The sequence below is a fragment of the Podarcis filfolensis genome (assembly GCF_964270895.1).
Source record: "Podarcis filfolensis genome assembly, chromosome: 8".
NCBI classification, from domain to species: Eukaryota; Metazoa; Chordata; class Lepidosauria; order Squamata; family Lacertidae; genus Podarcis; species Podarcis filfolensis.
Genome location: NC_139611.1, coordinates 25,763,323 through 25,791,211, shown reverse-complemented (window position 1 = coordinate 25,791,211; position 27,889 = coordinate 25,763,323). Strand labels below are relative to the sequence as shown.

The 27,889-nt window shown below is 49.0% G+C and overlaps 1 protein-coding gene across 7 annotated transcripts; it reads left to right on the top strand.

The window, feature by feature from the left end:
- Nucleotides 1–1,784: 1,784 nt before the first annotated feature.
- Nucleotides 1,785–27,889, top strand: PER3 (period circadian regulator 3). Of its 7 annotated transcripts, XR_014551613.1 has the most exons (23): nucleotides 1,791–1,889; nucleotides 6,253–6,884; nucleotides 8,105–8,262; nucleotides 8,706–8,821; nucleotides 9,645–9,846; nucleotides 10,996–11,044; nucleotides 11,494–11,636; nucleotides 12,231–12,309; nucleotides 12,868–12,974; nucleotides 13,899–14,055; nucleotides 15,332–15,437; nucleotides 15,604–15,732; nucleotides 16,230–16,347; nucleotides 16,586–16,709; nucleotides 17,733–17,860; nucleotides 18,231–18,440; nucleotides 19,222–19,497; nucleotides 20,596–21,311; nucleotides 21,707–21,778; nucleotides 22,363–22,555; nucleotides 24,013–24,127; nucleotides 25,242–25,392; nucleotides 26,354–27,889. XR_014551613.1 is itself a non-coding variant. In XM_083628527.1 (22 exons), the coding sequence occupies exons 2-22, from the start codon at nucleotides 6,595–6,597 to the stop codon at nucleotides 26,486–26,488; spliced, it is 3,768 nt and encodes a 1,255-aa protein (XP_083484653.1). In that variant the 5' UTR covers nucleotides 1,785–1,889; nucleotides 6,253–6,594; the 3' UTR covers nucleotides 26,489–27,889. The 7 variants fall into 7 exon arrangements, 4 of the variants coding, with proteins under 4 accessions (XP_083484653.1, XP_083484655.1, XP_083484656.1 ...); XM_083628527.1 differs by lacking the exon at nucleotides 21,707–21,778 and having other exon boundaries at nucleotides 1,785–1,889; nucleotides 24,013–24,193; XR_014551614.1 differs by having other exon boundaries at nucleotides 21,707–22,555.

Below are 27,889 nucleotides of genomic sequence, written 5' to 3'. Positions count from 1 at the left end.
ATAAGGTTGCCATGTGCACAGAATACCTGTGGACCCACCCAATGAGCCCTGCACCTGCCACAGACCTAAAAGTCCATCTACCCCAGTGTCTTCTTTCCAATGTTGGTCACCCAGACGGCTCCTGGCAGCCCGCAAGCAGAGGCTGGAGACCAATAGTCTTGCTACCAGGACTGGCACACTCATGAGGCAAGGTGAAGGACCACAGGAGCAGCAGATTTGGCCTCCAAGAAAGACATTGCATGCTGCTGCAGCGATAGCAACAGTTGTGCGGTGCTCCTTGGAGGCCAGATCTTCTACCTCCTTGGCAGCACCCCCATGCCACTTTCACAGCAGCCTACCAGTGGATAGGAGGCACTGTCTGGTCTCCTCTCACCCCTAGAAGGACTGGTGTGGCACCTGTCACCCTTCAGATGTTGCCCACTGCCACCCCTGACCATTAGGCAGGCTGGGAGCTGGAAATGTGGCAGCAGCTGAGGGGCCACAGCCGCTTTCTCCATTCGGGGCCTAGCCGCCTTCCCTTCATCCCCCCAAATGGTGCCCTCCAGGAGTTTTAGATGCAAGCCAAGCACAGTGCCCTGATGGGATGGCAGCTGAGAGCTTAAAACATCTGAAGGGGGTCCATGTAGTGGCAAGGCTGGCAGAAGCGCTTCTGTGGGCTGCAGCCCCCTTGACCAGATGAATGAAGGGCTGCAAACAGGATTGGCAAAGGTGTGTGCATCAGTGTTTGATGGAGGCAGGGGGGCGGCAGGAAACGGGGAAGTCAGATGAAAATAAGAGGCAGGAAAAAAGACGTTGCATATTCTATCGCAAAACACGACACAGCAGTCCAGATAGGTTGATAATGCAAACATCCTGGTATTTGCAAGCCCACGACAGTAAGACACTTTAAGCGCTTGGAGCGAACTAGTTTTGTGAAGTTCGCTGAATTAGTTGAAGAATATCTGAACCGCAACCTCAAAATAGTTCTCTGGAATGTAATTGAAATAAGATTTTGGAACGCAGAAATAAAGAAAATCACCAATCAATTTTACCACATTGGGGGGGCACTTAAAATATGTAACTCGGAATTTGAACGATTGATATTCGTAATTCTTTTCTAATTTGGTATTGTTATAATGGGGCTATTATTGGATTGTAATTGAAAACTATTAAACATTATTTTTAAAAAGTTTTGTCTTGTAAAAGGAGGAAACTGCGAAGTGGAGCCAGCTCCCTTTTTGGAAATGCTGAACTTGGGACCAGAACGTTTAAAATTTTTATTTTTTTTATTTTTAATCGCCTTTCCAGGCTCGTGAGTTTTGCAGGCGGCCTTGGAGACCGACAGAGATTGGCAACGGGCAGCCAAAGCCGTCTGGGCAGAAGATCTCTAGGAACAGCCGCTTCCGTCCTGAGAGGACACACTTGCGAGGAAGATTGCGGGAAGCAGCTGGGCGCGCCTCGCAAACATGTTTACGGCTAAGCGGCAGTTGCTGAGCATGCGCAGCAAAGGGCGCCCGCCTCCCTCCCACCCGCTTAACCACCGTTCGCTCCCGAGCATGCGCGCGGGAGAGGAGTGAGTGCGCGTGTGCACACCACACGTAGACCTCCCTTTTCGGCTCCCCTTGTTCCAAGAGCGGGCGGCGGTGGGCGTGACACCCTCCTCAGGCACGCGGCATGGAAGCGCGACTTCCCGCGGGCTCCTCCCTCTCGCTACCAATAGCAACTCCGGCCCTCTTTAAAGCCCCGCCCTTTCGGCCCCGCCCCTCCGCGGCCCGGTCCAATCAGAACGCTCATGCGGATGGCGCGCCCGCCTACGGGCCTTGGGGGCGGGGCTCCTGTCACGTTGCGCGGATGTGTGTAAAGTGTGAGGGGAAAGAGCGAGCGGAGGCGAAGGTCGGTGCTGATGGCGGGTGAGTGAATGGGAGAAGTGGGGCGCCCAGAGCCGGGTTGCCCCCCGCCGCCACGTGCGTCCTGAAGACTAGCAACTTGGCTGGACGCGGTCGTTTTTGTGGGGGAGCGGGGAGGAGTAAAGGTAAAGAGTTGCCGGTTGGTGTTTGTTTTGAGGAGGAATCACCTAAAAGACACGCACTTCAATTCAGCTCAGTCGGTAGAGCAGTGAGGGTCTATTAATATCAGCGTCAAGGGTTCGAGCCCCGCTTGCATTGTAGGGGGTTGGACCAGATGACCCTGGGGTCCCTTCCAACTCTAGGACAGATAAAAGGGCGGGGTTTGCCGTAAGGATCGCAGTCAAATATTTCTCCGCTCCGGTTGAAGCTCCCTGTGGCCGTGACCCCTTTTGTCTTGAGGTCTCTCTCCTTGCCTGGCTTTTGCTCTCTCTCTCTCCTCCCAATCGTGTGTCTGAAGATTGCGTTTACTCCCAGAGCCCCGACCCTCCAGAATAGGGAGCAGGAGAAATCTGTTTGGCTTCTGTGGTTTTTTTTCTGTGGGGTTTTTTTGTTGGGGGTGGGGGCTGCTTTGCTTTCTCTAGGACGGGGTGAAACTTCGCCTGGAGTCGTTTTCTGCTGCTCGGTTGCGTTAAAAGCCTCCAAACCTCAAGGGGGGCGGGGCGGGGAAAAGGGCTGGGAGAGACCAGCACAGCAACCTCACGGTGCCTTGCGTGGTGGTGAAAAGATGCGCCCATTGTTTAAACATTGCAATCGAAAGTATAGAACTCCTCCCAGGTCTCCACCTCTTTCTCTCCCCCAGCCCACTTCCCAGGAATGATAATAAGCATTTTTGCTGTGTTTCCTTTTGCCTCTCCACGATTCGCAGCATTGTATATGTTCCTCCACCAAATCGTACTGTAGTGGTGGCTATTGAGAATAGGGTGACACAAGGATGGGGGGGGGGCGTGATACCTTGTGTATATATAGTTTGATTTCTATCAATGATTAGTTGTTTTCCAGTTTTTTGTTGTTGTTTTACTGTGCTCTTATTTTTATCCATAAGCCATTTTGAGTCCCTATCAGGGGAAAAAGTGGAGTATAAATAAATAAATATACTATATAATAATAATTAGTATCGGGCTAAGCTATAGGGATCATTGGGATAGGGCCCGCTGTTTAAAGGAAGATATTTTTCCTGCTGTGGAGTAGGATGTCCATTAAATATTTTGGTATGTACGTACGAGCACACACACTCTTTGTTCCCTTCATCTTTAACAGTTCTTTACAGGTATGGTCTTCACCTGTCAAAAGAAGACATGTATTTCAGATTAATTGGGGGGGGGGGAGAGGTTTAAATAGTTGGCTGCAAAAACATCTTTAGAAACTAAGCAATGGTCTCTGCATCATCTAATCTAGAGCACCAGAAAGTTCAGAAAGTAAAAATCTGCAGGTCTAATTTGCTTGGTCTTAGCTACCATGTCAGACTATTGTGGGAATGGAATTCCACTTCACCCATAATTTAAGATTATTCAGGAATGTGGCTCATTTGCTTTCTGTTCAGTTAGCCAGGGGACATGAGTAGTTGTGCAGGTAGTTATGAGTAGGTTCCTCACAAAACTTTGCTTCAGCACTTGTCAGTTAAACACTATTTCCAGTTCCTCCATTTTAAGACACACACACACGTCTGGGGCACACTGCCCTGTTTCCCCCCACTTCATACTAGCCTCATTCAGATCTTCATGCCCCCAATGTTACTAGGTGCCACTCAACCCCTAACCTTCCCCTGATGAGACTTTCAGGCATGTTTAGGTGAAAACTTAAAAGCCTCTCCTCCTGCCCCTCCTCATTTAAGAGTCTCCTTTTAATAAGATGTGGAGTGCACAAGATCCCTTGCGGGCAGATCTGGTGTAAAACTTCTATGCAAGTTGTGTTACCTTGTTCAGGACTATTGCCAGAAAAGATCTGTTGTTCAGTGTTTCTCTCCCCCTCCCAATTCAGCTTGGATTTATTATTTTCTTGCTTAGAGTTGATTGCTCGTCTTTTGTGACATCACTGCCTGCAAGCATTTCTGAGAGTGCTTTTCAAGCTTGCTTTTCCTCTGTTGCACTGGCTTTGAAAAAATTATTAATCCTGCCTCCCAAGAGGAAGCCCACCCTGTTATAGGAAAATAAGAAGCTTGTTGCACAGTATGGACTTTGGGGTTTTGACAAAACATTACAATCTGCTGGAGTTGGACGGTGGAGATGTTGGTGTTTATGGTCCTGTACCAGACTAACAATTAGCAAATCATTTTCACTCTTCCATTGCTTCATCTAGTGTTATATAAGCAAGTGAAAAAATGCCCTGGAAGTAATTCATAGGAATTCATGGTGGCACGTTGGTCCTGATTGACGTGTCTCCCTGTGGGCCAACTTGCAGCCTGGGAGAAGCCCTGAGGAGCTCCATCTACCATCTCGCTTGGTGATGAGTTCTGGAGCACTCAAAAATATTTTGTGATATTTTGGTTGCCCAAATAAAGGTCATGCCCTATGGAGGACTTGCAGGTTTGTTTTTCCCTTAACAGCCACCACAGCTACCCTTACTTTTTTGTGTTGTTTCCTTGCCAGAAGTTAATGTCCAATGGTTAGTGTTGTACAACATTGTAGAACAGTGGTAGGGAGTGACTGACCCTCCCAAGTATTGTTCGCCTCCAGCTCCAGACAATGTGGCTGATGGTCAGGGAGGGTGGGAGTTGTAACCCAGCAACACCTGGGTTTTTGAGACCATTTTGCTGGTCCAACTTTGCACAATGGAGGGGTCATCTCCACACCTACGCACTTATCTGCAGATTGAATCTCCTGCTTTGGTTATACTCCTGTAATAAGGTGTGGATTCCTTGCCCCCCCCCACTTCCATTTGGAGGCTTTCACTCTCTGAATTACACTTGAGTCTTTTTTTGGGGGGGGGGAGTCTCAAGTCCAGAAATATCCCCCTGAGCTCATTTTCTTCAACCAGGGGTGGGTCATCTGTGCCCCTCCAAACGTTTCAGGCTTGCAGCTCCTATTTTCAACCATCCTGGCTTCTGGGGCTGGTGGGAGCCGAAATCCAGCAGCAACAGGCTCCCCGCCCCTGCCGTATACAGTCATTGTTGTGACCCGAGGAAGCAGCTCAGCCAAAAGGCACTTTTACCAAACCATTTAAAACATGACATGGTCCTGTTTTTGTTTTTTGTTTGAATTTTATTTCTTTCTTCCACAAGTATTGTTTGGTTGGTCCCCAGATAAAGCTGCAAACAATGTGAAGCTGGGACTCTTGCATATCATGTCCCTCTCCTTGGGTTTGGCAAGCAAGCCATGAGTCAATAAGAAGAATTTCAGGTTGGGTGTTAACAAGCATTATGTAATAATAGAGAGGAGCATGAGACTCAAGGCAGTGTCTCCTGGAGTGTCCTGAGAGCTGTTGTGAACAGAACTTGCAGTGGAATCTGTGGCAGTTTCAAAAGTTCCCTTTTCAGTAAACATGCTGAGGATTGTACTGCATGTTTTTTGCCCAGATTTTTTTAGCATGTGGTGTATTAACTCGGACGGTCTATTTGAAAAAGCCTTTTATGGTACCTTTACATTCGGTTATAGCAGAATTTATTGTCCTTACTGTAAACTCGTCTTTTCTTTATTGAAGAATACCTTTCAAGTTGTACTGTTCAGGAGTTCTAGCTTAGATACACGTGATCATCAAGACACTTACTTTTTCTTTGGCTTTTGATGCATTTTTCTTGAGGAGGCTGCCTAGCAAGGTGGCAACACCCCTCAGTTTAATTAGAAAGGGAGTCTGTTGCCTGCAGCCTTTCAGCAGGTTGACTCCAGTTTCTGTTCACCAAGTACTGTATTGGTGAACCGCCTGCAAGTGTGTGGTGGAGCAGCAGACTGAAGCACTGAGAACCAAGCTCTGCCTGCTCTTGTGTGACACTCAGGGGATGGTTCTGTGTGTGGGGTCAGCCAGCTATTCACCACAAAGATATATTCGAAAAAAGTAAGTTTGCTGAAATCCACCAAAGCAAAATCTCTCTTTGGGTGTTCTTTTCCCTCCTGTGATTGTGCAGTGAGCACAGTCAAAGTTCCGTATCTCAGGAGGACCCTCCAGGAGTGCTCGAAATATGGGGACAATTATGTGTCAGGGTGCTAGGCTTCCCCCTCCCATGGTTGCAGTGTTAATCAGGTCTTCTGATGGACCCAAATGTGGTTATGGAAATGCAGCAGTCTGGCTTCAGTGCTGAGACATTTCAAAAGGAGTAAGATGCACCATCCTCATCTGGTTATGGGCTATTCTTCTCTCTTAGCGGAGATGTTCATCATCATTAGCTTGTCTTTCTCTCTCTCACTCTCCTTCCACTTGGCTTCTGTGTCACCAGGATGAAGGCGCTGCAGGATAAAGGCGAAGGGGAGATGGAGTCGTTGAAACCAAAGGCTTCTGCAGCTCTCAGTCGGGAGAGCTGTCTGAAGCTAACTCCCCACAAAAATCTGGGGCCATTGGGTCATCTTCAGACGGAGAGGATGCAGTGATTCTGGACACTGTGCCCATCCAGAGGTGTCACATGAACGCATTGTTTTCAACAGTAAAATGAAAAGGGGGCGATTGCTAATGCCAGATTCATGCGGTTTTCAAGGTGGCTTAGAAGGGAGAACTTGAATTTAACAGTGGACTAGGCCATGGCAATAGAAGCCTCCTTACTGTAGCCCTTTGTCCGCTCACTATGAATGAGGACCTTCTCCAGGATGACTTCTTGGACCAGCAGGAAAACTGGTTGCCGGCCAACTTGGCCGAAATTGAGAACCGGGAAGGCGATACTCTTGAGCAGAATGGTACCTGCGAAGAAGCTGCCGCACAGATACGTTGTGGTGGAAGTACAAAAAGCAGCTCCATTGGAAATGAGTCCATCGGGACCAGCACTCACTGCCTTGAATCAAATGGCAGCTTGGACAGAAATCCTGATGGGCAGGACAGATCTGTAGGTGGCAGTGGTAGCAGCAGCAGCTGCAGCAGGTAACTCTTTTTGCCAGTTTGGTGAAAAGCATGGCCGCGTTCTGATTCTAAAGTTGGTGCTTGTAATGTCCCAGGGTTGAAACCAGGAGCTGCTAGAACTGCTGGGCCTGAATTTAGGAGCTAAGCACCATATATATGGGGCACATTTGGAGGTATTCAAGTATTGACCAGTAAATTGTGGTCACAGAGTGACACTTGGGGGATGAATGGATGCAAAATTCCAGGGAGGAGCAGGTGACTCCATCCTCCCTTCATCTCCACCATCCAAGAATTGGGTGGGCTCAATACCGCCCCCCCCCATATCAGGTAACCTTCACTGATCCATGTAGTGCTTGCTTTGGGATGAAGGCATCCCCATCATATTAACCAGATTTGGCAGGAGTGAAATAAGAAAGAGTTGCCAGCTGATTTCCTCCACGCGGAGCAGAAATGCCCTTCGAAAGGCAGTACTGGGTTAATGCAGCCTTGGCCAGCCTGGTGCCTGCCAGTTGCCTTGGACTAAAAGTGGGTTAATCCCTTAATCCACAGATCCTTTCATGCAGCAGCAGACTTCCCGCAATTGTGCATATGATTGGCATTGCGGGGGGGGGGGGGGAGGGGGGAGTTGCAATAGAAATTTAAAACCACAATAGTGAGGCACAGCAGGTAAGTAAATTAAACCACAGGAGACTTCAGAAGCCACCAGAATACATACTTTTTTTTAAATTCAAAACCCCGGGGAAAGAAAGAATTGTTCCTGGCCTTCCTACAGAGGCCATTCTACAGCTCTGGAGGCAATTGCAGAAAAGGCCATGCTCCTAGCCATGCCTCTTGGAAAGTGGGATATGGAGCAGGGTTCAAAGTGGGGGCATAGGAATCCATACAGAGGGCGCTATTATCTTGGGCCATAATGGCTTTTAAAGGCATGCTTCAGTGCTCTCAGGTATTTTAGCTGAGGGCCAGGCCGTCTGAAGTGTTTATGGGGCTTGTGACAAGAAACGTAGAGCCTGGAATGTGCAAAGTGCCATAAACAAATAGGGTTCCATGGGCCAGCCTTGCCCACATACTGGTCCTGTTAGATGACAGAGTTTCAGATCCTCCTTTACAGCACAAGGAGCGACCTTTCTTTTTGCTGGAGCAAACGTGGCTTTCAGCTTCTCCCCACCCAAAGCAGATATCACATAAGAAAGGCCCTTCTTTCTAAAATATGCTTTTGTGCATTTTTTTGTATTCATCTGCAGCGAGCTGCTTTGTTGGAACCAAAGTAATAATAGAAAGCTGAAGCTGCTGATCCAGGAAATGAAACAATATCTCCCTGCAGAGCAGGTGGAGAGTTGCAGCAAGGCCAGCTCCCTCTGTGCCCTGAACTACGCTCTCAAGTGTGTCCAGCAGATCCAAGGTATGTGGGTGCATTTGAAGAAATCCCACACTGCACTTTTCGGCCTGTGCCCCAACTCCCATCCATTGGCATGGCTGTATGATGCTGGGGATTGAGTCCAGTGTTCTGGAGGGTGCTGAAGGGTGGCACATGTAATGGCAGTTTCCTGGGTTCCATCTCTCTTGTGCTCTCTCACATGAGCAAGCAGTGTAACCCAGGAGGATGCACATGCCGAGGCAGGGACTATGAGAGGACACACAGAATATGTTGGGCTTTCAGGAAGGGGGCCACTGGGCACCCGTGGTGTACAGTAATAGCATGATTTTGAATTCTTCCTTAGAAAGGGATCTTGAATCTGGCATGGTCATTTTACAAACAGGGTTACATGAGAAATACCCAAATTTTCCACCTGCTCATTGCTGATTTCTCCTCTCTGCCTCTTGCTTCCCTTGCCTCCTCACCAGCTGACAACAAAGTTTCTAAGGCTTTTGGTAAGCATGGAGCACATCAGACCAATGCCCCTGTGTATGGAGTGGAAGAGCTGGCAGCCATCATGTCTGAGCACGCCCCCAAAAACACAGTAAGTGACCTGAATGCTAATTGGGGCTCTTTGCTTATTTCAGGTGTACTGGTCAAAGAGTTAGCAGCAGCTCAAAGACGCTTCATAAAACGTAACCACCACAAAATGGCTGTTGTCTTCCTTCGCTGTAAAGCTGCATCTCTGCTTCACTCTTAGAGAAGGGATGAGGGAGACCTCCCAAAAAGTAGTAATGAGTGATAAAAGCAGTGAGCAGGAGTTGGTGGATCTGTCCGTGTGCAGGTCCCTGGGACACTTTTGTTTCTCAGCCTCTGGAAAACACAAGGCCGCGAGAGTTCTGTGTTGATGTCAGTAATCTATCTCCATCCTGAATCAGGAGGGGGCGGGAACCTTTTAGATGAAGCAAGGCCACATTCCCTAGTAGGTGGGGCCAGAAGCTGAAAGCAAGGCAGAGCAAGAGATGTGTCCCTTAGCTTTGAACAGCTGGCTACATTTCAACCAGAGAATTTCTTAAACATGCATATCTCCATCTGCATCCTCCACCTAGGCAAGCAGGAAATCTTTTCACACTTCAGGACTCATTCCTCGAGGCAAGAAGCACTTGGTGGAGGGCATGGAGTGGGGCTGCTGGTAGAGGAGCAGGGCTTGAGGAGAGTCCCGAGAGAGGGAGGCATGGAGGGCACATTTGGCCCTTGGACCTTAAGGGCCCTTGCCTTTGGCGTAATGACATACCGTGTAGCTGAGAAGCGGCAGGTGGCAACTGGATCTGTAATGTGAAAACTGAACACCTGTGTCTCTCTGTGATCTTGCCAAGTGGCTCCTGCTGTTCTGGCTGTGCTTGAGGATTGTGCTTCTTTTCCTCCAGGACACCTTTGTAGCCATCTTTTCATTGCTCTCCGGGCGGACAGTGCATGTCTCTGAGCAAGCCGCCTCTGTCCTGAATTGCAAAAGGAAATGCTTGGAGTCCTGCCGCTTTGCAGAGCTGTTGGCTCCCCAGGATGTGGGTGTCTTCTACACTCACACCAACCGGGCTCACCTGCCGCTTTGGAACACGGAGGCCCCAAAAGGTGACTTGCTCTGCCCGGGGAAATTGCATCTTATGTGCATGGTGGTATAAAATGCAAAACACTTGAATGAGTTGTAAATAGTGTGCTCCAGATAAACACAGAAAATTAACTGGTTTACCAGTAATTCTTGTGTTGCTATTACAATATTGTAGGACATAGTCACTACCTAACCCAATGGGGGGAGGGGGGAACACTCCAATCTGCAGGCCAGATTTGACCTGACATGTGTCCCAATTTTTGCGGGGCTGTTTCAGCTTCCACACACCTGATGTCACCTGTGACATCTGTATGGGACAGGTAGAGATGTGACTGAGTTGGCTGTGCAGCCAAGTTCCTCACAGGGCATTTGACAGTCCCTGCAGAAAGCATCAGCTGAAGGGCACTGAGTTTACCCACTGGGCCAGACTTGAGTTCCGCTCCTGGAGCTTGATAACGCAGCTGATTCCTGCTGTTCCTCACCAGCTGGCTGCTGGGTGGTTGGGAAGGACTTTGACAGGTGGACATGACAACCTGTCTGTCTGTCATCTGACAGGACATCTGGTACTTGACTCACTCACCTATCATAGTTAACCTGTGGTGTTGGGGACAGATAATGTTGTTAAAAACTTGTGCACGCTCTCGCAGCACTGAAAGTTCAGAAACTAATCATGGGAGAAATGGGCTGAGGGTGGAGGGGTGGGCAGGTCAAGGACACAAAGAAGTAGTTGGTCTCCTTTGCATGCATCTCATCTGACCATGGAATGGGAGCTGACCGTGAGCTTTTAGTGGCATAGGAGAGCTGAAAATAATGCTAATATATTTCACATTTGGCAACTCATGCAGTTCTTTGGTTTCAGAGATAGTACATGGGTAGACGAGTCTAAAAAGTCTGAGGCACAAATTTTCACAGCCCTCTAGCAGCTATGTTGACTCATTTACCAGAAGGAATGTATTTAGCATTAACTCTAGAAGTATATACTCAGTTCTGACCAAACTAAGCCTGCTAGAGTGAAATATATTTCCACTCCCATCTTCTCTGGTCTTGGTGGGCAAAAAGGCCATCTTAGTTTTTGAAGGAGGTCCAGGGGGTGAGAGGGTACTAAGATGTGCATGCTGAGAACGAGGAGAATTAATAAACAAATGTCTCTTTATGTATTTTTGCCCTTACAGACTCACTTTATGGATATGCACAAGTGAAGTCCTTTTTCTGTAGACTAAGGTGAGTATTATGCAGGATTATGGCAAGAAGAGGGGTGTTACAAGCTATTTTCATCACAACTTTTCTGTGTGCATGTTGATGCCCAAGCATTTTAGGATGGTAGTGGTGACATTTCTTCCTATTACCACCCTGCTTCATTTTATGAGACTAACTGGAAATAGTCCTTCTCTCCCCCCCCCCTTGGTAGTACAGAGTAGAATCTGTGACTACAAGGTGATCAGTTTCTTACTAAAAGGAAGCGTTTTGCTGTAGACTGTTCCTACTGTTATAACACTTTGATGCTAAAATGCTGCTCTTCAGAGGAGACAAAGGAATCAAGCATCAGAGTGAATTAACAGGACAGCAGCTTCCTCTTCCTTCTAGCCAGAAACCTAGACAATCCCTTGCCATTTGGAGTAAACTTCACCTGTAGCTGATGAATCAATGGTTTTTTGTTGTTTTGTTTGCAGGGGAGGCAAAGGTCAGGACCGAGAGAAGCACTACTACCCATTCCGGATGACCCCTTATTTGATCAACTTCTCTGTCTCTGACCCCAGTGGGCCGATGTCTTGTTGCTTGGCTCTCGCTGAAAAAATCCACTCTGGCTATGAAGGCAAGAAAAGGGGAACTCCAGTTACAATTGGCTGGGCTAAAACCCAAGTGTATCATGGTAGATTCTGTTATGTTTCCATCCCATCTTCTTCTGGGAATTAACTTTGGGACTGGATTGCACCCAGCATCCCTGTTAAATGGTCTGTGTGTGTCTCATGGATGTGTAGGGATGTAGACAAGGCGGATGCTTTCAATTCTTGTGTGTGAGCCAGTTTGACAGAACATTCCAACTTCCTGGTCAGCATTCAAGGGAATACGGACTGAAGGCAAGTAGACCCACTGAAATTAATACCACCTAAGTTAGTCATATCCGTTAATTGCAGTGGGTCTGCTCTGAAAGGCACTAACCCTGGATAAAAATGCCATTACTGTAATCTAATTTTGTTAACGAAGGGAGGTTCTAGATGGAACAGTATCTCTTTCCTCAGCCTCTTTTGATAAGGAAAGGCTCCTGAAACCCAGAGAGAGAGTTCCTGAAAGTGTTGAGTGTTGTGGGTCCACTGTCAGAAAGGAAGGTTGTTTGGGTTCACATGAACCTCTAAGTGGATCTTGAGATATCACTGATACTTTGTGTTTCTTTCTTTTAAATTGTTAGCTCCTCGAATTCCTGTAGAAAAGAGGATCTTCACCACCACTCACACCCCAAGCTGTCTCTTTCTGGAGGTGGATGACAGGTGATGATTTTTATCTTGCTCATACATATGAGGTGTGTTTTGCTGGCAATGCCAGAGAGAAATGCCATTAGGGGCTGATGCGTTGTCTGTTGCAGGCATGGGGTGCGCCCCTCTGTGGCCCTGCAGACCTTGGCCCTGTGAACTGTCCCGGCAGGCAGCATGGCCAGGGGTCCGAGGTGGCAATGGGAGTTAGTGTCTAGCAACACCTGGAGGACACAGATGCTCCCCACACAATGGGTGTATTGCTTTGTCTTATCCTAATAGTAACCAAAGAGCTGTCTCCTGAAGGCTTTTGAAAACACCCTGAACTCATGAAAGGTTCAACGAACAGCTGAAAAAACGCAGCCCTCCCGGTGTGGAACCATTCATGAATTGGTGGTGATGGGAATGGCCTTTCTGGGTGATTGACTGAAATCATAGCCAACATGTGCTTAATAGTGCCATTTTCTTGATGTTTAAAAGCCCCCCCCCCAGTTTCTATGTCACAAAAGGCTCCCTTACAAGGTTGGTGTTTGCACTGTGCTTTTGTCAATTGGTCGCTGCATTGCTCGATTTCAGGGCGGTGCCTCTGTTGGGATACCTGCCCCAGGATTTGCTTGGGACGTCCATCTTGCAGTACCTTCACCCAGACGATCGACCCATCATGGTAGCCATTCATCGTAAAGGTAAGTTTCAGTCTCTCATCTGCCTTTGGACCTGATGTGGGTGGAGGGAGTGTCCTCAGTGTCACAAGAGGAAGGGAGCAGGTTTTTCCCATCTCACCTCCCATTCCATGGTCAGACAAGCTGTAAGCGGGGAAGAGGGTGATGCTGTTTTGGAGCAATGAGGCATTTGCGTGCGTTCTCTCTCCCCAGAAGTGGAGGCTTCCACTCCCATGGTGTAGTGGCTGTAGATGAGCCAGTTGTTCATCTAAGGGACAATTTTGGGGACCATTCTGGATTTTATTTCAGTTTGTTTCTTAACCTCTTCATTCATGCCATAGAACCCAAAGCAAAGGCTCATGGGATTGCAGTTGCAAAGGCTCCTGCAATTGTTAACCATTCTACCGCTCTTTTCATTTCATTTTGAAATTTCCTGCTCTTTTGGGGCCGTTTTTGCCCTTTTTGCAGTTTAAATTGATTTAATTATTTCCTGGTCACACTTCAGTAGAACATGTGTAAGTGGGGAGACGCCTGTATTCTGTACACTGACCAGCAGTGGCTCTCCCAAACTTACCTGGAAATCATAGAATCATAGAGTTGGAAGCAACCCTGAGGATCATCTAAGTCCAACCCCCTGCAATGCAGGAATATGTAGCTGTCCCATATAGGGATTGAACCTGCAACCTTGGCTCTATCCAACTGACCTATCCAGGATGCCAGATGCTGAGGATTTGAACTTAGGATGTTCTACATGCAAAGCAGACACTCTACCACTGATTCCGCCCCCACCTCCCATAACCTCTCTCCTTCTGGCCGAGAAGAATGATGGAACTTTGCATGAAGCCAGTTCCAGTTCTGGTTATGGGGAACTAAGTGTGGGCAGGCCTTTGTGTGCTTCCATTGGCTGTTGTCATTCCATCCTTGTCTTTGTCTCTGGCTTTTACTCAGTTCTGAAGTTTGCGGGCCGCCCTCCCTTCGAGCACTCGCCCATCCGATTTTGTACTCAGAACGGGGACTACGTCATCCTGGATACCAGCTGGTCCAGTTTTGTGAATCCGTGGAGCCGGAAGGTCGTCTTCATCATTGGGCGGCACAAAGTCAGAACGTAAGCCTCTTGAAGCCAGCGTGTTTGGGGTTTGCCCTCTTTCCCTTGACACCCAGAGCCAATAAGGAGAATTCAGATTAGATTGATACTGTGCTCCTGTGTGTGAGAGCCTGTAGAACTGGTGTAATAATTTGGGTTTAGTCCTACTCAGAGTACAGTCATTAAAATCAATGGCCGTGGATAGCTCGGGTCTGTTCATTTAAATGGGTCTCCTCTGAGTAGGTCTAATGTGAATACAACACAAAGATGGTGAAGCATGTGGCATGTTAATAAATAAAAATGATGCCAATTTATCGGAGCAGGTCCAGTCAGCATCTTGCATGGTGCAGCAGTAGCAATTTCCCAGGGGTGCTAAGCTAAGGCACTGCTGTTTATTCTGGCTCTCTGCTCTCCAGGACCTGTTAGTGTGAAGCTCAGAGTCTCATCTCGAGTCTGCTGCTTCCTTCACTTCTGAGGCTGGGGAAGGAGAGTGTGAAGAATCAGGGATCCAGGCAGGGCTTGGGAGGGGCTCAGAGGGGCTATTGGGGGCTCAAGTGAGACATCTGTGAGATGGAGCTCTTCAAGCTGCCTCAAGACTGCTGGGCTTTGGTGCAAGGCCCCAGGTTTCTTCCTCAGAAAAGCTTTTTGTGGGTTTTGGGTTGGGCAGGATCCTGACACTTGGTTCAAATTTGCCTTCACTGCAGCAAAAGAAAGGATGCTATGCCGTATCTTATTGACATAGAATTTCTGTTTCGTATGCAAATTGTTCATTGTTGAAATACTGTCTTCTCATAAGCCTCTCCGCTTGCTTGCTCTTAGCCCTGCTCTAGCCTGTTTGGGCTTCCTTGGGTATCCACAGACATTTCTCAAGCTCCGTTTTAATTTAGGCCTTGTGTAGGAGAGCTCCTTACTTGGAAAAGCGTTTTGTTTCTAAGATACTCTGAAAATTCATTTTCAATTTGTGCCATTAGCAGATAAGGCTAGTTGTTTCCTTTTCTTTCCCCCGCAGCAGGAACAGATTTCTTTGAGTATCCAGCTACGTACTACTCAGGTCTACCCTAAGTTAATCATGTTCATTCACTACAGTGGGCCAACTCTGAGTAGGGCTAGCATTGGATACAACCCTCTGGGTTTACTCTTTCATCAGCCTGTCTAACGTTATCCAGCTGGGGAGCCAGAAGAACTCTGCTGCAGAGCTAATCCCTTTCCTTGAATAACTCACTCCTGTAATCTTGTGATACAGACCTTCCCTCATCTAGTGTCAAGATGACGCTCTGCTTCCATTCATGCTTTGCAGGAGCCCTCTGAATGAAGATGTCTTTGCAGCAAGAAGCAAGGGGATGAACAGGGTTGACAAGGAGATCTGGGAGCTCCAAGGACAGATCTATAAGCTGCTTCTGCAAGTAAGGAGGGGAATGCAGCTCCAAGCAGGGACGCCTTCTGTCGGGTGGGGGCAGGGTGCATGTCAGCATTTTCCTCTCCGTGTGATCCAGAGGCATGCAGCTGACAGGAACAATTGCTGCAACCCTTCCCAGACTTTGGAAGACCTCTGTTTTTCTTTATTTCCAGCCTGTTTATAGCAACGGTTCTAGCGGTTACGGAAGCCTTATTAGCAATGGATCTTACGAGCACTACATCAGTGTGGCGTCTTCCAGTGACTCCAATGGGAACTGTGCAGAGGAAATACAGAGAGAACTGGTGAGTCTCTGGTCATTCACAACCAGCCTGCAGTGCAGGCAACAGGGGGCGGGGTGTTGTGGGGGTGCCTCTTGCCTGTTAACCAGCAAGGAAGCTTGTGAAGGAAATGGATTTAGAGGGGTTTGAGTCAATGGGTATTCTATTCTATTTAATTTTAAAATTATTTGTAAACTGCTCTTTGTCAAAGAGACAGAGGCCCTCTGCCATTAAATACACCCGGTAATGGGGCGAGTCTACAAGCTGACCATGGCTACAACATCCTGCCATTTTTTTGTACTGCTGTTTGTGTTCCACTGTTCCCTTCCCACCCACCGTTGCTTTTGTGTAACATCTTGCCTGTTGAAGAGGCCCAAAGAGAACTTGAAATCCCCACACACCTTTGCAATGGCTTGCTTGGTCGGAATGAAAGTCTTGACCAGCTGTGGGTTTGGGAGGTTTCTCTTATGGACCAACATTGCTACCTTTGATTCATTCATCCTTTGTCCCCCCTGCCCCAGATGTCCTTACAGCAGATCTTTGTGGATGCCAACAGACTCAAGAATGTGGGTCAGCAGCTGTACATTGAATCACACAGTAAGCCTCAAGAGGGGACTCCCAAGGCAGAGCAGCCAGGAGGTGAGTTCTTGGGGGTGACAATGGCCAGGGAGAGGAAGGGATGCATCGCCGAGGGTGCCTGCCCCAAGATGGGGGAAATGGTCCAAGACAGATTGATCTTTGGGGACAACAAACATTATAATCTGGAGCCAATGGGAATGACATTGAGACCAGGGGCAAGTGGCCAAGTGGTGGTGGTCGCCCCTCTCCATTGTAAGGAATGTTCTCTTTCCCCCTCCCCCCTCTCCCAATTTTCTAGACCAAAACCCGGGTGCTCCCCCTTTGACTCTCATTGACCCACCAGCTGAATCTTGTGATGTTTTGAGAAGCACCAACCACGTCCTGTCCTATCAGCAAATTAACTGTATGGACAGCATCATGAGGTAATAACAACATGGCGTCTCAGCAAGTGTCGATGTTCCTGAAGTCTTGACTTTCCTCCTCAGTCCCTGCTAGGCATTTCTCATGCCAGCAAAATTCAGTTTCTGTACCTCATTGTAAAAAGAAAAGAGTGATCTGTCTGTGAGGCAATTGGAATAAAGTTGTGCTGCTTTCTCTGGTGAATCATGCTATTTCCTCTTTTTCTGTTGTTTTGGACTACTTAGCTTTCCTTTCTACAGCCTTAGGGCTCCCAAAGCAGGTTGGGGCAGGGGGAGACATAAATACAGTCGTACCTTGGTTTTCGAACAGCTTAGCTCTCGAACGTTTTGGCTCCCGAATGCCACAAACCCAGAAATGACTGTTCTGGTTTGCGAACTATTTTTGGAAGCTGAACGTCCGACGGGGCTTCCGCGGCTGCTGATTGGCTGCTTTGGTTTTCGAACGTTTTGGAAGTTGAATGGACTTCTGGTACAGATTCCGTTCAACTTCCAAGGTACGGCTGTAAATAGAAACATTTATCAAGATAAAACCACGCTCAATTCTAGTAGTGTGGCAGAAATTATATGATGTCTGTATGGAACCAGGATTACATTCAGGCAATTCCCAGCATCATCCTAGGCACCAGCAGCTCCCCCCACAAAAAAAACCCTTGAGGTCAGCGGGTGGGGCTGAGCAGCTAGATCTCTCTTGGCCCTTACAGGGGGCCAAGTTTGCTCTCCTGTTGGCATCATTAGACCATTCTGTTTGTATGTTTGAGTGTTTTATGTTCTCCCTAACAGACCAATGTATTAAGCATAGAAGTGCTTGATAGAATTTCCCTACTTTCTAAAGTGTCAGAGGACCATTAAGGGGCGGGGGGCAAAGAGAATACCTGCATAAATTCAATGAAACAGAGGGTTGGATTGATCCTGATCTTTGAAACTTGCCTACTCCTTCGCTCCCATTCTGACTGGCTGGGTGAACAGCCCTGCTTATATTCATGGACTTAGAATAGGAAGATGCTCATGCCAGGCTCCTGATTGCAGATACCTGGAGAGTTGCAACAGTCCCGCCCTGAAAAGGAAGTGCGAGTCCTCTACCAATGCATCTTCTTCGTCCTCCGATGACGACAAGCAGGCTCACCTAAGCCAGAATGACAAGCAAATCTTGGAAGGTGAGAGGGAGCTCAGGAAGGTTTTCAAGGGTTGCTTCAGTTTGCTGGCAGTGCAGCTGGAGGGTGCTGGTGGTAGCTGTGCTAATGGCCATTTCTGCCAATATGTTCCAGCACTTCATGTGCTTTGTGAAAATGACTTCCTACACAGATACTTTTTTCCCATTTGAAAGCCCCACATTTATATTGATCAACTGGCTTGTCTTGGCTGTGTTTCTGTTGTGTCGTATCTTTGAAAGCATTTGCTTTGAGGTTTTCATAGCCATCTGTCATGGATGCTGTAGTTGAAATTCCTGCATTGCAAGGGGGTTGAGCCAGATGAAGCTCATGGGTCCCTTCCAACTCGACAGTTGTATGATTCTTCTCCCACTAGATGCTGCCGAGCTGCCCTTGGTTGATTCCCAGCCACCTGCGACGCCCAACCTGGAAGGCGATGTAGAGCAGCAGGCCCCAGCGAGGGTGGTGGGCGGCTCTGCTGCAATGACTGACCTGGCGCTGACTGCCAAAGCATTGAGTGTGGTGTCCGCAACCAGCCAGTGCAGCTACAGCAGCACCCTGGTCCACTTCCCACACCCGGAGTCAGGTAGGTTGGCAGACGGATCTTGCTCCTCTCCTGAGAAAAACACACAAACCTCCGAGCTCCTTTGCTTACCCACCCACCTCCTCTCCCAAGCAAGCGGTGTTTGCCTGCATAAATCACATCCGGTTAGAACGGATGAGGCCCCAGGCAGGGCTGGTCGTTCTGCTCTCCCGTCTTGGGGTCTCAGCACAAACAAGTGAGCCATGCCCTCCTCAAAGGCTTTGGGAGGATGGTAGCTGGATGCTGTCCCTGTCCTCCTGCAGCGGTGTAGGAACCTCACTCAGTGATTGTGGGGGACAAATTGCTTCCTGTTTATAGGCGACATCCATTGCAATGAGCACCAGTCACCTTGATTTCAGGTAGGGACCTTCCAGGAAGCACACTTATTCACAGCAGTGCTTAGAGTTCCTCTGGCCTTCCTTACATTGCCTGGCTAGACATTTGGGCCTAAGCAGAAGAGGGAGGCCCCGCGCCCAACCAGCCGAGAGTCCCAAATGCCTTCTCCACCACCACCACCACATCCTCCTCCTCCTCTTTTTCCCCATATCATTCCTGTGCAGCAGATTCTCGGCGGGATAACTTTGATTCAGATGCTGTCAATCAAACGGTATCTGAGTTGCCTTCCATGTGGCATGTGGCTCCCCCTTTTGCAGCCTGAATAATCCATTCCGGTAGCCCTGCACAACATCTAGGTGAATATTTGGGTGGCAGAGAAGGAGGTTCCCGAGTGTTGTCGGCTGCCTCCTTGGGAAAGTGTGGCTGACTGTCCTCCTACCCCTCGCAGAAGCCACGGCACTCGAAGAAGCCACTCTGCAAGGCGAGCAGGTGGAGCCATCGCTGGCCAACCCCACGCCCAGCGCAGCTGGGGCTGGGGCTGGAGCCACCCTGGAGGAAGTCAGGCTAGTGGGGCTGACCAAAGAGGTCTTGTCGGCTCACACACAGAAGAAGGAGCAGGAATATGTGGACTGCTTCCGCCAGAGGGCCCTGCTGTCCTCATACCGGCCAGCCTACCTCCAGCACGGAGCGGCCAGGAGCAGCCAGCCTCCTTCCCAGGACCAAGGTAGGAACCAAGTGAGCAGCAATGGTGGGGGAGGCAGAGCTGTGGCAGCTCCCCATAGTGCTCTTGCTCTCCTCCTCTTTGTGTTCAGGAAAATAGCCCTCCCCATATTCTTGAATGGTGTGTGTTAGGGAAGAATTTAGCTTAGGGGCTTAGAGGGGTCTCTCTTATTTGGCTAGGGAACAGGGTGCTATGAGTCTGCTAGAAGCCAGCTTGCTTGCCGCTGTACCCAAGAATACAGCCTGTGCCGCTTTGCAGTTGTAGCCTAGATTGTAGATTGCGCTCGTAAGGGAGCAGCAGAGGCACAGCCAGAGACACATCTTTACTGTGAGAGCAAAGTGAAAGGTAGTTTTTGGATTGACTGTCTCTGAGAAGGGAGGAAGGGAACAAGAAGCAAGCAGCAATGAGGCAGAGGAGGCTGGAAAGTACGAGTTTCCTTCCTTATATCTAAGAAATACGTCGGGGGTAAGGGTGGGGGAACGAAGGTCTTTCAGCGGCAAGAAGAGGAGGCTTCTTGCAGGCAGGCTTTGCTGAGGGCAGAACGAGGCCCCCAAAGAGCCAGGCCAGGCTCCTGCATTTGTCTCTTGACAGCGCCTTGAGAGAAGCAGTTCAGGGGTGCGCAAAGAGGCTCCCAGGTAGGACTTCTGCAGGCCCAAGAGCCGAGCAGAAGAGGGTTTGCCAAGACTGCACCTAAAACCACAAAGTGGTGCCGCCTTGCCAGAGCAGCCAAACTGTTGCCCTCTAGTCAAAACAAAAAAAAATTTGTTTTGTTTTGACTATGGCAGACAAACACGGCTACCTATCTGTAACTGTTGCCCTTTAGTTGCTGTTGGGCTTCAACTCTCTTCCCCTAGGTGGGGAGCACCTGCTGGGGGAAGGCCTGCAGGAGAGGGGGAGGGGAGAGGGCCTTAGGGTCAGGCAGGTGTCAGAATGGGCAGTGCGACTGCCTGCTTTCTATCTTCAACTGGGAACCGGTGCTGCTTCTGCGCCTCTCCTACTGTCTATGGCAAAAGCGCTCTTGGCTTAACCCCTTCCTTGAACCCTCCCGCCTGCCCCTCTCTCTCCTCACAATTTCCCCGCCTTTGGCTTTTTCCTCCGCAGACGATGTCTCTCCAAAGCAGACCAGGCCGGTGGGCTGGAAAAGGAAGACCAAGCCGGGGAAGTTCAAGCGCCAGAAACCACTGGGCTCCCCCGACAGCAGGAGTGGTGCTTGGGAGGCAGACGCTTCCCAGGGACCCCACCCTGGGGCCCCGAGCTTCACCCTCCCTGCCGATCCTTATGCAGCAACGCCTGGTTTCCCTGTCGCCTCTCTGGGAGGAGGCCCTGTCTTGCCGCCTTCTGCCACTGCAGCAGCCCCAGCCACCCCACCTTACCTGCCCTGCAGCATCCAGCCCCTCCCAGCATTCCCTGCTCCATACATGGGCGGCTTCATGACTGTCCTCTTTCAGAATTTCCCAGCGTACCCTCCGCCGCTTCCGCCGCCTCTTTTCGCCCCTCCGCCTTCCTTCCCTGCGCAGCTCTTCCACTGCCCCTCTGCTGCTTCCTACTCCTGCCCTGTGATGCCCCCGGGCCCTCCTTCCGCTCTCCCTGTGGCACCGCCAGGCCCCATGGAGCACCCTTCGCCCCCCTCCACCCCAGTGTGTGCTGCCGAGGAAGAGCAGCCTGCATCCTCGGGGGACCCGCCCCACCAGAGGCTCTTCAGCAACTCCCGGAGCAGCTCCCCTCTGCAGCTGGACCTGCTTCAAGAAGAGCTGCCCAAACCACTGGAGCTGTCCGACACAGCACACGCCCCCCTGGAAGGCACAGGAGCCATGTGTGTAAGTTCCTGCAAGGGGGATCCTGGGTCAGGTTTTGGGAAGGGTTGGCTGCCAATGGTGGCAGATTCAGGGGGGAAATAGCATAGTGCGCAAGGAGTGCCACTCCCCCCAACCCCAACTGTTTTCTTGCTCCGTGGGCCACGGAAGGAGCTTCTCCATCACAGATCTGTGGGGCCTTGTGAAGCCGGTGGTGGGGCATCCCACCCAGAGATCCCTTGCAGTCCATGCTGCTTATTCCGCTTGGGTTTGGGTGGTGCTCTGCACATGGGGCACGGCAGCTGCAAACATGGCGATTCATTCCTCCCCCCCCCCTTTCTGTCCTGGTCCTTCTGGCTCTTTCGGGCGCCGCCTAACAGCAGACGGTGGTTGTTCTAATTACGCCCTCTGTCTCCCAGGGATGCAGCTAAGGAGCGAAGAACAGGGACTTCCTGCGTTGGGTCGGTTTCCGTTCCGCTGTGTTCTCAGAGGTGGGAATCTGAGTTCTGCAGGCAAAGAGGAAAAAATGTATTGGCTCTTGAATCCAGATTGGACTGGGGAAGCCGGCACAGCTGCACGTTGGATGGGTGGAGGGTCCCAGGCACATACAGCTGCTTTAGCTGTGAGTTGGGCGCAGCCGACTGTGGAAATGAGACCCCCTTTGTGTGTGTTGTGTGTTGTCGTCTACCATGTGCTTCGCGTCTGTGGCTGCATTGCGCCATATGAAACAGCAGTGGGGAGTCTCTGTTGGCAGGAGAAATCCTTGGGTTTAAAGCACCCACCCCTCCAGATGTTTCGGGCTCCTATCAGCCCCTGCCAGCCTGTCCATAGTACACTGGGAGTTGTAATCCAAACAATCTGGAGGACAGGTTAGGAAGTTTGCGGGGCTCGCGGGCCGTATTCGTGTGACTACATTATCTGGCTCCGCGACAGGAGTCTTTTACTTTCAGAACCAGCTGAGCTGGTACCAGCTGCTAATCCTGACCCCACCTGGGTGCCTGCAGAAAGCACCGCCAACTCTCCTTGAGCCCGGCAGTGACTTTGTGAGGATGGATTTGCCCCATTTCCTTTGCAGGATGAGGACGGGGAGGACAGCATGAACAATGACAGCCACTCCGTCTCCAGTGAGTTCTTCGACCTTTTGCTACTGGAAGATTCCCAGTCTGGAAGTAGCTCAGCGGCCTCTGGCAGTGGGTCTGCCGAGTCCAGCTCCTTGGTCTCTGGGTCCAACGGCTCCAGCTCCAACGAAACGTCTGGTTGTGGCACAGGTAAGGCAGGCACTCTGGGCACAAGAGGGAGACACTGAAATATTTGATGGTGGCAAATGTTAGTCCATGGATGGGGCAAGCCAGTGCCTTACAATGCGCTGTGTGAAGGAGGACTTCCTTTGTCTGTCCTGAATCTTCCAACATTCATCTTCTGATGTCCCCAGCAGCTAGTATTACGGGAGAGGGAGAAGAGCTTCTCCTGATTCATTTTCTCCACTCAATGGGGGAAGTTGTTCCATTCCTTAATTATTTTGATTGCCCTGTTTGAACCTTTTCCTGCTCTGCAATATGCTTTTTGAGGTGAGGTGATCAGACAGTACACAATATGGTCCTACCTCGAGTTACAGACGCTTCGGGTTGCACACCACGCCGAACCCGGAAGTACCGGAACGGATTATTCCCCCGGTTTCGGCGCATGTGCAGAAGCGCTAAATCACACTTTGTGCATGCGCAAAAGCTCTGAATCGCAACCCGCGCGTGCACAGACGTGGCGCTGTGGGTTGCAAATGTGCTTCCGGCATGGATCACGTTCGCAACCCGAGCGTCCACTATACTTCAAAGGCACTCACACAACACATTTGTATAAGGGCATTGTGATATCAGCAGTTTTATTTTCAATTCCTTTCCTAACGATCTCTAGCGTGGAATTTGCTTTTTTCACCACTGCTACACACTGGATCAACGTCTTCAGTGAGCTATCTGCTACAATCCCATTCTGACCCCATGTGCATATAGCTGAAATTAGAAATTTTTGCTCCCGTGTGCATCACTTTGCACTTGCTTACACTGAATGTCATGTTATAATTTCCTGCGCATAGACTCCGCTTTGGAGCTCCTCAGAAATCCCTCTTTGTTTTAACCACTTTGAACAATTTGGCATCAACAGCAAACAAGTCTACCTGAGTGCTCACCTCAACTCTAGATCATTTGTGAACAAGTTAAAAAACACAGGGCCCAATACCGATCCTAGGGAAATTCTAGATCTCTCCTTTTGGAGGACTGCCCCTTGATTCATGCTGCTTAACAAGTTCCTTATCCACAGGAGGATCACTCCTCAGCAATTTCATGTTTTTGCTCTCAGGTGCATGTTATCCTGACCCAGCGATTTGTCAGTCTTTAATTTGTCAATAAAAACTGCCCCTTGTCACTGCTGTTTGCCTCAGTTCCTCAGACTCCCTTCCTGTGAAAGTAGTTCAGGCACAGGAGGGATCTGCCCGGCGTCTCCCACTGTGAAGACAGATGCAAAGAATTTGCCTTGGGATCTCTGCAGCCCCTTTTTCTTGAATGACTGGGCCACAACTTAGAAGGAGAGGAAGTGCTGTGTGTGTCGGCTTCCACAGAAAGAGAAGCCCAAAGGGATTTGCTAGCAGGGGAACGGCCACCCTCCTCTCTGCCTTGAGATTGGCCTATGCAGAAACCCACATCTCATTTGTGTCCACCCACCTGTCTCCGAACAGGCAGCGGAAACAGCAGCAAATACTTTGCCAGCAATGATTCCTCCGAGGTCTCAAAAAGGGGGAAGAACAGCGAAGGAGGAGGAGAAGAGGCGGAACGGCCACCGCGGCCAGCCAGGTTGGTGTGGAGGACAGTGAATAGTTTGCCTGAACCAATCCAGATGACCTACCAAATGCCAAAGCGGTGAGAAAACGCCTTTGCTTTGCTACTTCTCCAAACTAGGTAGGCCCTCCTGCCTTCCAGAAGGCAGCGCTGGGAAAATTGGGATGGGGAAGGGCAGGCGGTTCAGGAAGGGGAGCAAAATAGGATTTCCGTAGCTTAGTCACCAGCAGGCCCCGTGATGTTTGCCCCCTTGTGAGCTGCTGGACACACTGGGTTTTTATTGTTGCTGGGAGTGGTGGCTATTGATGGAAGTCTTCTCCATCAAGGAAAATCTCCTGAAACTCTCACAGGCACCATCCCGGTCTGTCTCCGCATTGGAGCAGCATGTTCTGATGAGCATCTTAACACAATGGATGAAATGCAGAATGTTTTTGTTTTTTTAATAATGGGCCAGGAAGAGAGGTGAATGGAGGAAAAGAGAGCCATGTGCAGCCCAGTCCCGGGTGGATGGATGGATGTGTTGCCAAGGGGCAGATCTGCATTTCATGCAGAGTCTTTGGAGTTACAATTGGGTGGTCCTCTCATCACTCTGCTGCCTCTTCCCTAGGCTGTTGTTGAGAAGGCAGAGGCAGCCCTGAAATGTCTTTGGAGTTGTTATCAGGAACCTGAAGGGATGGACCAATTTGAGGAAAGGTTTATACAGAACAGAGAAGTGCTTTGGGTGGGGCTTAGGTTTTGCATCCAGGTGCAAAATATGGATGGCAGAGAGATTGTGATTGGAAAGCAGGGAAAATTCAGTTCAGAGCGGATCTGTTGGGCCTCCAGATGTTGGATTATCTAAACTCCACCCTAGTGTCCAGCAGGATCAATGATCAGGGACAACGGCAATGGGAGTTGCAGCCCTCCAGGCATGGCTGGGGTATGAAAGGCCTGCTTTTCTGTAGCTTTTGCAGCTAATGTTGTTTCAAGGCTTCTAAGATTTTGGAGGGTGCCACACCTTCTCTGTAGGACTCTGGGTGGTGAAAACTAGCTGAACTTTATGCAGAAGATTGTAGGAGGAGGTGATGTCAGGATTTTGGCTTTGTCGGGCTGTTGCCTTTTTATCTAGCCAGCTTCTCATCTCTTGCAGAATTGCAGAGGAGGTGCTGAAAGAGGACCTGGAGAAGCTGGCCACCCTGGAGAGCAAGCAGCCCTGTTTCTCGGAAGGGCAGAAGGAGGAGCTGGCAGAGGTCCACCCATGGATTCGCACCCAGACTGTCCCTCAAGAAATTGACACCCAAGTAAGGAAACCTGGATGCATGGAAGCTGGTACTGTGGGTTTCAAATTCATGTGCTCTCACTGTACTCTTTCCGGCAACTGCTCAAAACATTTTTGTTAGGGCCAGCCCATCTGAACACGTAGAAGCTGCATGCGATTTACTTCTTTTTAACCACTGCTGACTTCAGTCGTCTTTTGAATATTCTTAAATACCTGCTTTTAACTGTGTTTTATCAATCATTTTAATGTTCTGTTGTATATTTTTGTAAACTGTTTAGGAGCTCTCCTACCATCACGCGGTTTATAATATATAACAACAAATTCAATTTTAAAAACACACACACTCCTTTTCCTTTCAAATTGAGTTTGAGCCTTAGTGCAACAATACTATTCAGGAACTGTCCTCAAGTAGAGATGGGAAGGCCTGAAAAAAAACAGAAAAATTGTGTGTGTGGGGGGGTTCCCTCGGTTTTTTCCAAAGCCGTTTTTTAGAAGTCCATGAGAAAAATGACGAAGAGGAAGAAGAAATGGAAAATGATAGTAGTAGTTCAGAAAATGAGATAGAATAAACTGCATTGTGTCTTCCGTTTCTTTTTTAAAAAAAACACTACTCAAAGGGTAGACCTATGGAACTTAAATATTGAGTTGGACCTTAATTTTATTTGCTATTGGTGCTGTGGCAAATCTGATTATTTTTTTATGTTGATGGTTTCTTGCTTTTTTTGTTGCTTTTGAGGGAAAGGGGTTACCTGTTTTATTGCAGTTCACATAATTTGTAAAACTACTCCACACTGAACTTTTTTTTCAGTTTTTCCAAAATTTCTATTTTTTCTGAGGAAAAGCGGGGGGAAGCAGTTTTTTTTTCTCATGGCTTCAACATTTCTAGAAATTGTACATCTCTAAGCTGGAGCAGGTGGACCTTTTGTCCTGCCCAGGAGGGCTCCATTCTTCCACGTTACTCACCAACTTCCTTCCCTTGCTAGGGCTGCATCATGTGTGACAACAGGAATGCCGGCTTGACTGTTGTTGCCGGGCTAGAAGACAGAGATCCTCAAGAGGAGGACAGCAAGGACCTCCTTGATGAGACACTGCTGCTTCCACTACAGGCACCGCCCTAGAGAAGCCCGCCCTTCCTGGTCCCTTGACCCGGCTCATCTTTCCCTCTGGCTCTCCAAAATGCTGGTTCCAAAGGCTCACCCCTCACACCACTCCAAAATTTCTGAAATTATGGCAACTAATACAGTGGTACCTTGGGTTACATACACTTCAGGTTACATACGCTTCAGGTTACAGACTCCGCTAACCCAGAAATAATACCTCGGGTTAAGAACTTTGCTTCAGGATGAGAACAGAAATCCTGCTCTGGCAGTGCGGTGGCAGCAGGAGGCCCCATTAGCTAAAGTGGTGCTTCAGGTTAAGAACAGTTTCAGGTTAAGAACGGACCTCCAGAACAAATTAAGTACGTAACCAGAGGTACCACTGTAGTTGGTTCTTGTTTGAGACGAAGTGGCAAGGGCCCCTCTATAAATGACCAGTTAGTTCCCAGAATCCATGAGTAGTCAGGTGCGCATGTGCTCATCTCTCTCTCTCTCTCTCTCTCTCTCTCTCACACACACACACACACCACCACCACCACCGCCAATGGGGCTTCCCCATTGGAGCTGGAATAATGCCTGGAGATCATCAGGCCGGATCTCGTCCAGTCCTTTTCATGGCAGAGAGCCAGATTTTCCTCTCTCCCACCCCTGGAGGGCCACCCACCTGTCAATCACCTTAGGTCGTAGCGGTGTCAGGTGATGCTTTTCTGTTTGAAGCCAACTGCGGGGTTTTCAGGCAGTTCTGTGTAGACTGTGCTCCTCTCCTGCCACTACTATTGTTGAATCAATTTTGGCTCACCATATTAGGGTTATCGTCGTCGAGGGCTGTCAGTTTTTCAGAAGTAGAAATAGCAGCATTTTAAACTGACAAAACTCTTCCTGGAGTTCCCTCATTTCTGCCTTTGAATTACACCCAGGATCTGCCTTCTCTTGGCTTGGTGTGATGCCAGGCAGTTAGCCAGGAAAGGAAGGGAGAGTTATTTTTCCCCTCCTTGGGAACCACTTTCTTAAAGAAGAAGAAGAAAAAGTTGTCACCAACTAAGTTTTCTTCAGAGTAGTCCCATTAATGCACCTAATGTAGCCAGGACATTTTAACTTCTGTGGACCTACTCTGAGTAGGACTCATTATATACAACCCAGTATATATAATGTTGATGCTGCTGATAGAGACCATGTCACCTGCAGCAGCTCAGGAGGATTTGCTCTAGGAATGGGACACACACACACACACACCCATTGCAAGCCACAATGTAGGATGTATAGTTCCAATTAGTTATCAGTGGGATTTATAAACTGGTTTTGGGGCAATAAACTTGTTTGTACCATACTTTTCAATATGTGCGTTTTTAAAAGGTGACCTGTTTGTGTGTGAGATGGGGGGAATTTTTCTCTTTTTGAAACAAAATAAAATGTGAAAATCTT

Coding starts and splice junctions, on each gene's coding strand:
- PER3 (XM_083628527.1), top strand. CDS start 6,595: ATGAATGAGGACCTTCTCCAGGATGACTTCTTGGACCAGCAGGAAAAC. Junction 15,733..16,229: donor AGGAAATACAGAGAGAACTG/GTGAGTCTCTGG, acceptor CCCCTGCCCCAG/ATGTCCTTACAGCAGATCTT. Junction 24,194..25,241: donor ACCTACCAAATGCCAAAGCG/GTGAGAAAACGC, acceptor CATCTCTTGCAG/AATTGCAGAGGAGGTGCTGA.